Raw genomic sequence first — 13,790 nt, forward strand, 5'->3', positions numbered from 1 at the left:
TACTAATCCCAACAAAACAAAACTGTAGAGAGGCTTCAAATATAAGGGCAGACCTGACACATAAAATAATGCAGTTTCTGTAATTTTAGATGATGATAGTGTTTTTTTTTTTGTCAATGTGTTATGATTGACTTAATGTTTCTGTTGGAAGAGAACGTGTGTCAGTGTTTTGAATCATTATTTCATTTTGAAACATGTTTGCAGTGTTTTGTTAGACATGGTGTATTGTGTTAGTTTATTACTGTATTTTGAACATTAGTTTAGAGGTTTAGTTTACAATGTATGATTTTGAGCATGAAATTAACTGTTTTGCCAATTGTGTGTTTTAGGTGTGTTGCTGCGTTTAGAGTTAGCAAACTTGTTAAATGTATTAAAAAAACTGTCATAGCCATTGTAAAAAACTGTAGTACATCATTTAAGTTTTGTTATAGTTTTAAAACATTACAGTTGCAAGTCTTTGGCTGAGAAAGTTTGTGTGTGTGTTTATCAGATGTGTTTGGTGTTGAAGTGAAGTCTGTGTCGGCGACTGAAGGAGACTCTGTCTTTCTACACATCAGTGTTACAGAGGAACAGAGAACTAATGAGATCGAGTGGCGGTTTGAAAATGATATTCTGATAGCTAAACTCAACAGAATGAATAATATGAGCACATTCTATAATGATAGTGCTGGCGGGAGATTCAGAGGGCGACTGAAGCTGGACAGTCAGACTGGATCTCTGATCATCACAAACAGCAGAAGCACAGACTCTGGACTTTATCAAGTAACCAACATAAACAGCAAACCACTCTTCACATTCACCTTTACTGTCTATGGTGAGTAAAGTATCACTTGCAATGTTTGCAAGGTATTGGTGTTTCTTCAACTAGTCCCTTTAACGATTTGTGTGTGTGTGTGTGTGTGTGTGTGTGTGTGTGTGTGTGTGTGTGTGTGTGTGTGTGTGTGTTTACAAAGTAACAGAACTTTTTGTAAATAATGCTTAGCCATATACAGTGTTATTTCCACCAACACATATTAGCCTAAATAATCTTTAGGCTATATACATTTCTAAATTTGGGCTGTCATGAAAATCTAAGAATAACCCAAAACTAGACTCGTCATCAAATGTGTAGTCATTCATTCATTTTATTTTCGGCTTAGTCCCTTTATTAATCAGGGGTCACCACAGCAGAATGAACCGCTAACTTATCCAGCACATGTTTTACGCAGCGAATGCCCTTCCAGCTGGGGAACATTCATACAGAGGACAATTGAGAATCTACTATAGTGTTACCGGAAAAGTGTGCCATATGCATCAGATGTTTAACCAAAGGTTCATAGGCCGTATTTGGTGTTACATTTGAGGCTGAGAGCCCTTTAAAAAAAGTACCACCCCGTGACAGTATTTCTATAGTGCATCCGGAAAGTATTCATAGCGCTTTACTTTTTCCAATATTTTTTATGTTACAGCCTTATTCCAAATTGGATTAAATTCACTTATTTCCTCAAAATTCTACACACAATAGCCCATAATGACAATGTGAAATTTTTTTTTTTAAATTGTTGCAAATTTATTAAAAATAAAAAAGCTGAAAAATCACATGTACATCAGCATTCACAGCCTTTGCTCAGTACTTTGTTAATGCACCTTTGCAGCAATTACAGCCTTAAGTCTTTTTGAATATGATGCCACAAGCTTGTATAAGGGTCCATCTATTAGTCCTATGATGGAACTAACAGCATGGGTGAAGGTTAAATGCATGTAAGCCTTTTAGCACATGTGAAAAGAAATATTTTTATTCCTTAAAATTTATTTTAATTTGTTTCCAACTCCGAATTTTAATCTGACTCCAATTGATAATAATTTAAATTCAGATTCATCTAATTCAAGCTGATTACCTTATAGGTCATGATTAGGTCTAAATTAGATTGATTAACCTAATAAATCCTTATTTTCAGTTAATGGTTCATTGTTTACCCGAAGTCACTTAAAGTCAAGTATGCTGGCCAGTTTCATCTGCTCACGGACACATCCTCGCCAGTTCTGATTCTTAGCAGATAAGCTAATTTCCTTTAAGTACTAATAAGCAAAAAGAAAGTTTGATTTAGCTTAGTCAGAGAATATAACTGGAAGCTAATTTCCTTTAAGTAACAATAGGCCGCCCCATGCTTGCACATACTTAAAGAAAGTTTGATTTAGCCACTAGATTATATCATACTAAGGCAGTGATTGTCAGAAATCAACAGGTCTCTAATGCTGTGCCCATGCTCCATCCATTCAGCCTGAATGCATGACTAATCCTGGTCGTAGGCTGCGGAAACATCAGCCTAAACAATCTACTAGATTTAAAAGATTTCAGGAGATATTAGAGTTAAACAAGAATTTTGCATTTATTTGTCAGACAAAGACTTTTCAATCCAATTCACATAGTTAAACAAAATAAGCCAATCAAGATTGTACAACATCAATTATTCGAAGATACATTTAAGTTAGAGAACCGTGTAGAAATACATTGCAGCATATAAGTCCTGATGCAGAGCTCAGAGACTCACAAACTGCAATGGGGTATCCTGTCATCAGGATCCCCCAGACACTTCTGCACCCTTTGCCTAAATACTCAAATCATCATAAGTTCAAGACAATAAAAGCTTCACCAAGACTCTTACCTGGTCATGAGTTGATGCGAAGACCATTTTCCCTGGAGTGGAGCAGCTGGCAAAGATCTTATTAAAGTCAAAACTCAAATAAACCAATATAAGGGAGATTGTAAAATATTACAGTGAAATTAGGACCACTTTACCAATCACAAAGAGACATTTAAAATGACACCAAACATGAATATAGAGCCACAAGATACACCATATTAAAAACTTTCATTCTGTGTGGAGCTGCTCTGGTGGAGAAGGTAAAGTCCAGGGCAAAGAGGGGGGCTCAGGATGCATGATCGAGAACAACCTGAACAACTGGTTTCCTAGCTGATCTTCTTCTCAGATTAGAAAGTTTATTGTTTTAGTGCCTGACCATTCTCGTGGAGTTCCATATCAGTTTTCAGGGTTTAATGTTATGGAGAGATATAGCCATCCTTACACATCCTAACACACCTGTCTTTGGGAATTTTTGCCCATTACTCTTTGCAGTACGACTCAGGCTCTATCAGGTTGGATGGGAAGCGATGGTGTACAGACATTTTCAGATCTCTCCATTAAAATAAATGTTGCCATATTGTTATTTTTGCTTTTTTATACAGCCCGGTTGTAAGAAAATACCAGCATTTGGCATATACTTTTAGTATCACCTTTGATTGAAAAGACACAATCTGTTCCGGTTAAATCAAATAACCATATCCTGAGTTTTCAAACAAGTTTGTGAATCAGATTAAAATATCTGAATGAATTCTAAGATTGCTGCATATACTTGTGTTTGTTGTAAAGGACAGATTTATCCATTCTTGAAATCATGATCAGCAATGCATAAATTGGCTGGAGGCAACAGAGTAATGATATCATCTTATTAATGTAATTTTTTTTACCTTTATTTAAGAATTGTAGATTACATAAAATTTTATTCATTTTGCAATTGTGGGCTTTACAAAACATCACAAATAATTTTGCATTATTGTTATTTTCCCCAATTTAATACAGTACTCTTAATAAGGGAATATCAGCAGTTCTGTTACAGTTACTGGTACAGTTACTGGTACATACAAACTACACAGTCTAATCCTGTTTATATGAAATAACCTGCTACCAAACAAGTTTAATTCAAGTCAAGTGCAAATTTATTTCCATAGCATATTTAAAAGCAATAGAGTTAAAAGAAAAACACAATATATGAAAAAAATAAAAGTATGTGAGAAACAAAGAGAAAGATAAAAAAATGCATAAACTTATAACAGACCTATATCAAAAGCCAGAGAGGAAAAAAAAAAAGATTTAAGAGAAGTTTTAAAACTCAGTTTTTTCCAAATTGGGGAGCTGCAGTTGAAAAAGCATGGGACAGAAGAAGTTGATTACTTATGTGATCTTTGAGAAGTTTAAGGAATCAGCATTAATGTATTTTGTTCCAGATAAAGCCTTGCACACAATTACAACTATTTTAAAATCAATTCTGAACCCTATAGTTTGCCAATGTAAAGATGCTAAAATTGGGGAAATGTGATTTCAGGTAGAAAACCTTTACCACTGTGCTAATTTGTAACTTAAAATTTGAGAAACCAATCAACTCCAAGATTTTTTACATATGGTTGAACTCGGACAAGATCCAAAATTAAAAACAGATGATCACATAAAGTTCCCTTTCGGATGGAGAACTTTAATTCTATAGTGGATTTTTAATTCACGTTTGGGGAATTTAGTTCAGAAAGCCAATCGTCTGAAAGAGTATGTAAACACGCCAATGAAATGCCAAATGAATTGGCAGCGTCAGCTTGCGCACCAATCACTGTCTGGTTCGGCTCAGCTGCCAAAACCAACCTATGTAGACTACAGCGAATAGTCCGGACTGCTGAACGAATCACTGGCACAACCCTTCCTACACTTCAAGAACTGTACTCTTCCAGAGTGAGTAATAGGGCTCGCAAAATCCCTCTGGACCCCTCACACCCAGCACACTACCTGTTCGAACTGTTACCATCTGGTCTGCGCTTTAGAGCACCAAGCACAAAAACAGCCAGACACAGGAAAAGTTTCTTTCCTCAGGCTGTCTACCTTATGAACAGTTAAATATTCCCCTACTGTGCAATAAATATGTGCAATACTTTCTCATACGCACTTGTACACAGCACCTTATATCAATATACAATGCAATACTTTCTCATACGCACTTGTACACAGCACCTTATATCAATATACAATGCAATACTTTCTCATACGCACTTGTACACAGCACCTTATATCAATATACATTGCAATACTTTCTACATTCGCACTTGTACACAGCACCTTATAACCTGTATATTTATAACAATCTGTACATACAACTCAACATCCAGGTTTCTTGACTAACCGCATCTGTTTAATGTTTATCTTTTTTTTTCATATTTATTTTGTGTTGTCACTTGTCACTTTATGTACACTGGAAGCTTCTGTAGCCAAAACAAATTCCTTGTGTGTGTGAAGCACACTTGGCAATAAAACTGATTCTGATTCTGATGCTTGTTGCAATCAATTTAGCATAAAAGCACAGCGAAAGCAAGATGAGGCATCCTTTTCGTTTCAGAGACTTCTACAGCTTCTGAGAGAGTCGATGAGGGTTCTTCCTGCTGATATCCAGAGATTTCGAGTGAACGAGAGCAGTCTCCCGGTCCAGAGTGTGTACATGCGGCGGCAGACGGTCGAGCTGGGCTTCTCCCTTGCCTGGCGTTCTTTGGGTCCGGTCCTCCAGAACGATGCGTATAAAGTTGCAATTTTCTAAAAGAACAACACAGTCGTGCAGCACGTCCTTTTCAGGATGGCGCTCCGACCGTGCGTTTCTGGATGCAGAGGTTTCCTGTCCCCGGATGATGGGCACGAGCACTGCGTTGCATGTCTGGGGGTCCAGCATGTTAATGCGGTGCTCGTGGGCAGTTCATGTCGTCATTGCGATGCCATGTCTGTTGCACAGTTGAGATCGCGGTTAGCCCTTGCAAAAGGGTGAACCATCCCAGCTGTCCCTTGCACTGCAGCGGGCATTCGGGCAGGTCTGAGGGTTCCAGTGGGAGATTATCCACCGCCTCCAGGCCCGTGGACCTCCCGCTCCTTCAAGCGCTCCATCCAAGCTTCGAGCAGAGGAAGCAATACATCTAACCAGATGGTAGCCCTTACGCCCGATGACACCGGGGACCAGATGTCCACTGCTGCATTGGAGGGTAGGCTTTCATTGTCCGACGAGGATCCAGAGCTGCTTCGGCTGTGGGGTTGGAGATGGTTTATCCCCCAGCTCCGCGGCCGGACCAACTAGATGGGTGCTACGTAGAGGACAAGAGAGCCAAGCCTTCGAAGCCTCTCTTCCCCTTCTTCCCAGAGGTGCACAGTAGGCTCACGCAGTCTGCAGGGCACCTTTTTCTGCCCATGATGCATGTCACTTTGCCCTCACCACTCTTGACAGTGGAGCAGCCAGGGGGTATGAGGCGATTCCTCAGGTCGAGCGCACCATTGCGGTCAATCTTTGTCCGCGTGGCGCCTCTTCTTGAACGGGTCTGCCTCATCTCAATTCAATTCAATTCAATTCACCTTTATTTGTATAGCGCTTATACAATGTAGATTGTGTCAAAGCAGCTTCACATAAAAGGTCACAGTAAATAGGAACAGTGTAGTTCAGTTTGTAGTGTTTAAGTTCAGTTCAGTTTAGCTCAGTTCAGTGTGGTTTAATAATCACTACTGAGAGTCCAAATATTGAAGAGCAAATCCAACGATGCGCAGCTCTACAGATCCTGAACCATGCAAGCCAGTGGCGACAGCGGAGAGGGAAAAAAAACTTCACTAAAGGCGGAAGTGAAGAAAAAAAAACCTTGAGAGAAACCAGGCTCAGTTGGGCACGACCATTTTAATTTCTCCGCTGGCCAAACCATCTCCCGTCCATAGCCTGTAGGTTATCTGCCTCCCTCGGAGCTAGAGCCTACAAGGCCGCGGGCCAGGCTGCTTTCGCCTTGCACGCTATGGCCGCCTACCAGCGCTACCAAACAAAGGCGCTGGCCCAGCTGCACGAGGGTGGGTCCGACCCAAGCTTGCTACAAGAGCTCTGCACCGCAACCTACTATGCTCTTCAGACCACTAAGTCCGATGGGTGTGCGTTGGGGAGGACAATGTCCACTTTAGTGGTCCAGGAGTGCCACCTCTGACTAAACCTGGCTGATATGCGCGAAGTCGACAAAGTCCGCTTTCTTGCCTGTTCGGCGACACCGTCGGTGAATTCACCCAAGAATTCAAGGCAGTGAGAGATCAGTCTGATGCAATGGGTAATGTGATCTATCGGCGGGACCGTAAGCCCGCTCCGCCCGCCGAGCCATCTACATCTGCTGCTCCTCGCCGAGGGCGCCTCGGAAGCAGGCAGCCCCCCCTGCCCAGGGCGCCGTTAAGTCCGGTAAACGGACCGCGAAGTGTCCCTCAGACAGGTCATGCGGAGAAGAGGGAATTTGCTATTTCCCCGCTGGAGAGCCGGGCCCCATTTCCAACGGCACAGTGCCATGCAAACATTAACGAAAGAGCACTTTTCCACTTCCCTGGATGTGACAGCCCGAACTCTGCCAGTCTGGGACGCTATGCCTTCCAGCTCGCAGGTTCTGTGCATTTCGCCAGTGGCTTACAGGCACTGGGAGGACGGTCTCATTTCTCTCACTCCTCGAGCCCCCTCTCCAGAGCTTGGGTGCGAGGTGAGAGTGAATCTCTCGCCTCCAGCTCTTCCGCGGGACCCTCGCGCTTCCCGGATCAGCACACCCACTCTGCGCTGCCCCACTGCTGGTACATCAGCGATTGTAGCAATGAGTCCATTAGCGAGAGCTCTTCCTGTGGTGGGTCACGGCCAATCCTAGATCTGCACGTTTTGAACCACTGTCTGCACAAGGTGCCGTTCAGAATGCTCACGCAGAAGCTCATCCTCCGGTGCGTTCGTCCTCAGGATTGGTTTGCAGCGATAGACCTGAATGACGCGTACTTTCATGTCTCCATTCTTCCACGCCACCGTCAGTTTCTGCGGTTTGCGTTCAAAGGTTGAGCTTATCAATACAAAGTCCTCCCCTTCGGGCTCTCTCTGTCTCCATGGGTCTTCACCAAGCTCACAGAGGGTGCCTTAGCGCCCCTTCGGCTTGCGGGCATCCGCATACTCAATTATCTTGATGACTGGCTGATTTTATCCCACCTTCGGGTGCAACTGATTATGCACAGAGACAAGGTGCTCCGGCACCTCCACCTGTTAGGGCTTCAGGTCAAACGAGAAAAGAGCAAACTCGCCCCCGTGCAGAGGATCTTTTTTCTTGGGCTGCAGCTGGACTCGGTCACCATGACAGCGAGCCTCTCCGGAGAGCATGCTCAGCTAATGCTGAACTGTCTGAGAGAGTTCGACAGCAAAATAGTGGTCCCACTGAAATCACGCCGCTCAGATTACTCCATATGAGACCACTTCAGCACTAGCTTCACAATCAAGTCCCCAGACGTGCATGGGACGCGGGCACACACGAGTCACTGTTACTGAGCTGTGTCGCCGCGCCCTCAGCCCTTGGAACGACCCCTCGTTCCTACAGGCCGGAGTGCCTCTAGGACAGGCGTCCAGTCATATTATTGTTTCAACAGATGCTTCCAGCACGGGCTGGGGGGCTGTGTGTTGCGGGCATGCAGCTGCGGGCCTGTGGAAAGGAACCCAGTTGCATTGGCACATCAATCGCCTAGAGCTGTTGGTAGTGTTCCTCGCTCTTTTCTTAATTTTTCTGGTGCTGGAGCAGCAGCACGTGCTGGTCAGGGCAGACAGCATGGCGACGGTGGCATATATCAACCGCATGGGGGGTATTCGTTCTCGCCTCATGTCTCAGCTCGCCCGTCATCTGCTCCTCTGGAGTCATACGCCGCTGAAATCGCTGCGTGCCATTCACATTCCAAGCGAGCTCTACTATGCAGCCGACGCACTCTCACGACAGCCTTTACGTCCTGGAGAATGGAGACTCCAGCCCGAGTCTGTTCAGCTGATATGGGCGTGATTCGGGGAAGCCCAGACCAATCTGTTTGCTTGCCCCGAGAACGCTCATTGTCAATTGTTTTTTTCCCTGACGGAGGGCTCTCTCGGCACCGATGCACTGGCCCACAGCTGGCGCACATATGCATTTCCCCCAGTGAGCCTGCTTGCGCAGTTACTGTGCAAGGTTAGGGAGGACGAGGAGCAGGTCTTGCTAGTTGCGCCCCTCTGGCCCAACCGGACCTGGATGTCAGAGCTTTCCCTCCTCGTGACGGCCCTCCCCTGGCAGATCCCTTTGAGAGAGGACCTACTCTCTCAGGGACAGGGCACCATCTGGCACCCTCACCCCGATCTTCGGAATCTCCACGTGTGGTCCTTAGATGCGAGGAAGACTTAGGTAACCAACCGACTGCTGTGGTTAATACCATCACTCAGGCTAGAGCCCCCTCCACGAGATGCGCCTACGCCCTTAAGTGGAGTCTATTCACTGAATGATGCGTCTCTCGCAGAAAAGACCCCCGAAATTGTCAGATCAGCATTGTGCTTTCTTTCCTCCAAGAGAAGCTGGAGAGCAGGCTGTCGCCCTCCACACTCAAGGTTTATGTGGCTGTCATCTCCGCTCATCATGACGCGGTGGCTGGCAGCACCGTGGGAAGGCATAACCTCATCATCCGATTCCTCAGAGGGGCTAGGCGAATTAATCCACCCCGCCCCCCTCTCATGCCCTATTGGGATCTCAGCCTCATTCTCACGAGCCTGCTACAGATCCCTTCGTACCACTCGACTCAGTATCTTTAAGACTTCTGTCCCTGAAGACAGCTCAGGTTGTCGCGTTGGCATCGATTAAGAGGGTCGGGGATCTGGAGACATTTTCAGTCAGTGACTCATGCCTGGACTTTGGGCCGGCTTACTCTCATGTTGTCCTGAGACCCTGCCTGGGATATGTGCCCAAGGTTCCTACCACACTGTTTAAAGATCAGGTAGTGAGCCTGCAAGCACTGCCTCCGGAGGAGGTGACACCTAATACATTTGCAAGGTTTTACAATCTGCGAGTGGAGCCAGTTTCCTCAAGGGTATTAGGTAACCATTGGTGATTGAGGAAACAACTCGGTTAAGGTGTTGAAACACGCTTGCTGTGCCATTCTCCCTAATATGGAGATACGTGCACCTATTCACTCTGTCAGTAAAGTTTTGGGTATAGGTGCCCGCTATGCGTGATCCCCACTAGGCAATCACATATGCTTATTCAGCCAAGGTGCAGTACCCCCTCACAGGCGGACCCGTGTCTTCTCTCTCCGCTAACCATCTTATTATATGCGTACTCCCCCTTTTCAGGGCTAGTCCATATATTCTGCCATCTTCTCTCCCCATTTGGGTAGCAGGTGGCCTCAGCAGCGTCCTCCCATTCGGGACTGCGCGCTTTCCCAACGAACTGTCATATTTAAATTCCTAGCAATTAATAAAATATGTCTAAATCTGTAAATCTTTTTTGAAGTAGGATAAGTAAGGGCCAGGGATCTCTATGCCTCTCTATGATGCAGGTGCGCTCACATAAAGCCTGGCTATCCTCTCATCGGAGGCGAAGGTAAGGTGCAGTCATTATTGCATTTTCCAGACATTTCCCAATACGTGGATTAAAATTCCACTATAGCATTGAAGTTTCCCATCAGAAGGAGAACGCTCTGGTTACTAAAGTAACCCTCGTTCCCTGAGGAGGGAAACGGAAATGCTATATTGCATCACCATAATGATTGTTCCTTAGCTGTAGGTATCAGTCCATTCAGCTTAAAAAGGATGCCTCATCTTGCTTTCGCTGTGCTTTTATGCTAAATTGATTGCAACAAGCATTCGGTGCGCAAGCTGACGCTGCCAATTCATTTGGCATTTCATTGGCCCATTTACATACTCTTTCAGACGATTGGCTTTTTGAACGAAATTCCCCATACGTGGATTAAAAATACACTATACCAGAACGTTGTCTAAAATCAAAAATTAGCTTTTATTTGTATTTAGTTGCAAGACAAAACTGGTAGATAAAACTGAAATAACCAATAGTAGCACATTTTATATTTCTTAAAATTGGCACCCAGAGGAAGCATATAGAGTGAAAAGAGTAATGAAACCTAAATGGACACTTAAGGCACACCACATAACAATGGAGAATATGACGAAGAACATTTTTCTAGTGATCACTGTTCTATAACTGAAATCAAATGCCAACCTTTGTGGGGCAACACCCTGTAGGCCCACCACCTTTTCCAACTGATATAACAGAGTAACATAATCAATTGTATCAAATGCTGCACCTAAATCCAGCAAAACAAGCACTGCATATGTACCAGTGTCAAGAACTTGCTAAAGGTTATTGCTAACCTTCAACAATGCAGTCTCTGTAGCTACTATGCAGTGGTCTAAACCTTGACTAAAATGTATCAAAAACATTAATCATACTAATAAAATAATACAAGAGTGAATATACAACTCTCTCCAACAATTTGGAAATAAAAGACAACTTACAAATAAATCTAGATAGGACAGATGTGTCGAGACGAGGCTTAGAAGAGGGTAAGTAACACTTTAGATTACAACCCACAAAGTACCGGGTAAGTACAGTGAAGTATAGTATAAGTATAAAAATGTATGTGTTAGGTATAAGAGAACAAACTGTAATGCTTGGGTAATAAAGGGGTAACAACCAGTTATGCAACAAGCAAAGTACCGAATAAGTATATTGAATTACGGTGTACTTTTCTATAAATTGCAAAGGACCAAACTGTAATTTTGTTCTGTACCCTGACTGGTGGTGTGCCACATGCTTGACCAATTACGTTTTTATCCGTTCATAAATAAAAAAATGAATAACTGACTTCACAAAAGTTGAGTAAAAAGTAAAATTGCTGACTTTGAATGATGAAGTTAAAGTAAAAGTCTTCCCAAATGGAAATACTTAAGTAAAGTACAGACAGGTGAAAAGCTACTTAAGTACAGTAATAACTTACATGTACTTCTTTAACACCCATCATTAGCTGTGTTTCCATCCAAAAACACAAATTAAACGTATGTGCAAAACTGGAATATCGCATAAAAGACGTGTGAATAAAGCAGGGGTTCCCAAACCTTTCAGCCTGCAACCCCTAAAATTACAATGCCAGTGACTCGTGGTCTAACAACCATAGAATTTTTATAGTCATTTATTAATTTGTTTAATATTAACCGGACCTAAAGAGACTGGTGGACACAATGTTTTCAGCACAAGTCTATTCTTGGTTTAATTTTGGAGAAAAAGTTTAACCTGGTGCTTTGAAATCAATCTGCTGCAGCTGCCGCTATTCCTGTGTTGTTAAGCTAACATGAACACACCAGACTATGAAAAAAAATAACTGAAAGGCTGATGGCTTTTCATTTGCATGTTGTTGATTTTTACTATTAAAAACTAAAAAAATGTATCTTCTGTTGGTTATGGTTAAAATATGGTAATTCTAATAGTTTAATAACATTTATTTGACTTTTGGAAATCACCAAGTGACCCTCACCAAGCGACCCCCTAGGGGTCCCAAACCCCACTTTGGAAACCACTGGAATAAAGCAACATTTCCATCCAGCGAGTCAAAGAGAACAAAATCCTTACTTCCTGATTAACTGGCGCCAAATATCAAAAGTAAGAAAGAATTTGCTGCGGTAGGAGAAGCTGTGTCAATCTTTTCTTTATTTAATACATTAAAAAAGACGTGAGCACAGACGCTCTTGACTATTCCGGAGGTAATTAATAACCACACTAGTACTAGTAAATGGTTAAAGGCGTTTTAGAATGACCAAAACAACATTTCAGATGTTTTACAATGTGCTCAGAACACTTCAGATGTGCTCAGCCTGCTGGTTTGTCCATTCACACACATTTTTATAACTTATCATGATCTCTTATCAAAAAATCACGACTTGATGCGTATACTGGAATTTGTTTGATAAAAGTGTTCCTCTGAGCATCTCTTCTTACTCAATTATGCATCTACATTGTTTTTGTGCATTTTCAAAATGTATGCACATCTTGGTATTTCCATCAATCATTTTTATGCGCATATCAAAAATGAGCATAGAAATAGATGGCTGGAAACATTGTGAATTTCTATTGTAAAAAAGCCTCAGTCTTCGACATTTTAAGAGTCATAATTAAAGTAGTTGTTTTTCTCTAATATCTCTCAGCTCGTCTACCTGTTCCTGACATCCTCTTCAGCTCTTCTCAATGTTCTTCATCAGTGCAGTATTGTTCAGTGGTGTGTTCAGCGGTGAATGTGAGGTCTGTGAGTCTCTCCTGGTACAAAGGAAACAGTTTATTGTCCAGCATCAGTGTGTCTGATCTCAGCAGCAGCAACTCTCTACCTCTGGAGGTGGAATATCAGAATAACAGCACCTACAGCTGTGTGGTCAACAACCCCATCAGCAACCAGACCACACATCTGGACATCAACACACTCTGTCAGCCATGTTTAGGTACATCTCTGATTTTAAATATAAATATACACTCACCACGTCACTTTATTAAGTACACCTGTCCAACTGCTCGTTAACGCAAATTTCTAATCAGCCAATCACATGGCAGCAACTCAATGCATTTAGTCATGTAGACATGGTCAAGAAGATCTGACCGATCAAACCGAGCATCAGAATGAGGAAGACGGGATTTAAGTTACTTTGAACATGGCATGGTTGTTGGTGCCAGACGGGCTGGTCTAAGTATTTCAGAAACTGCTGATCTACTGGGGTTTCACGCACAACCATCTTTTACAGAGAATAGTCAGAGAAAGAGAAAATATTCAGTGAGCGGAACTTCTGTGGGTGCAAATGCCTTGTTGATGCCAGAGCTCAGAGGAGAATGGCCAGACTGATTTCAGCTGATCGAAAGGCAACAGTAACTCGAATAACCACTCTCTACAACCGAGGTCTGCAGAAGAGCATCTCTGAACACACAACACATTCAACCTTGAGGCGGATGGGCTACAGCAGCAGAAGACCACACCAGAAGCCACTCCTGTCAGTTGAGAACAGGAAACTGAGGCTACAATTTGCACAGGCTCACCAAAATTGACCAATAGAAGATTGGAAAAATGGTGACTGGTCTGATGACTCGCCATTTTTGCAGCGACATTCGGATGGTAGTGTCAGAATTTGGCGTC

The 13,790-nt window shown here is 43.0% G+C and overlaps 1 protein-coding gene across 1 annotated transcript in view; it reads left to right on the forward strand.

The window, feature by feature from the left end:
- LOC130216623 (SLAM family member 9-like) overlaps positions 1-13,790 on the forward strand; it is a 57,933-nt gene that overhangs the window by 5,644 nt on the left and 38,499 nt on the right. The window contains exons 2-3 of the mRNA XM_056448514.1: positions 491-814; positions 12,820-13,107. Of these exons, the coding sequence (XP_056304489.1) occupies positions 491-814; positions 12,820-13,107 (612 nt within the window). The remainder of the gene's footprint in view (positions 1-490; positions 815-12,819; positions 13,108-13,790) is intronic.

The sequence above is a fragment of the Danio aesculapii genome, chromosome 22, assembly GCF_903798145.1.
Source record: "Danio aesculapii chromosome 22, fDanAes4.1, whole genome shotgun sequence".
Taxonomy (NCBI): Eukaryota; Metazoa; Chordata; class Actinopteri; order Cypriniformes; family Danionidae; genus Danio; species Danio aesculapii.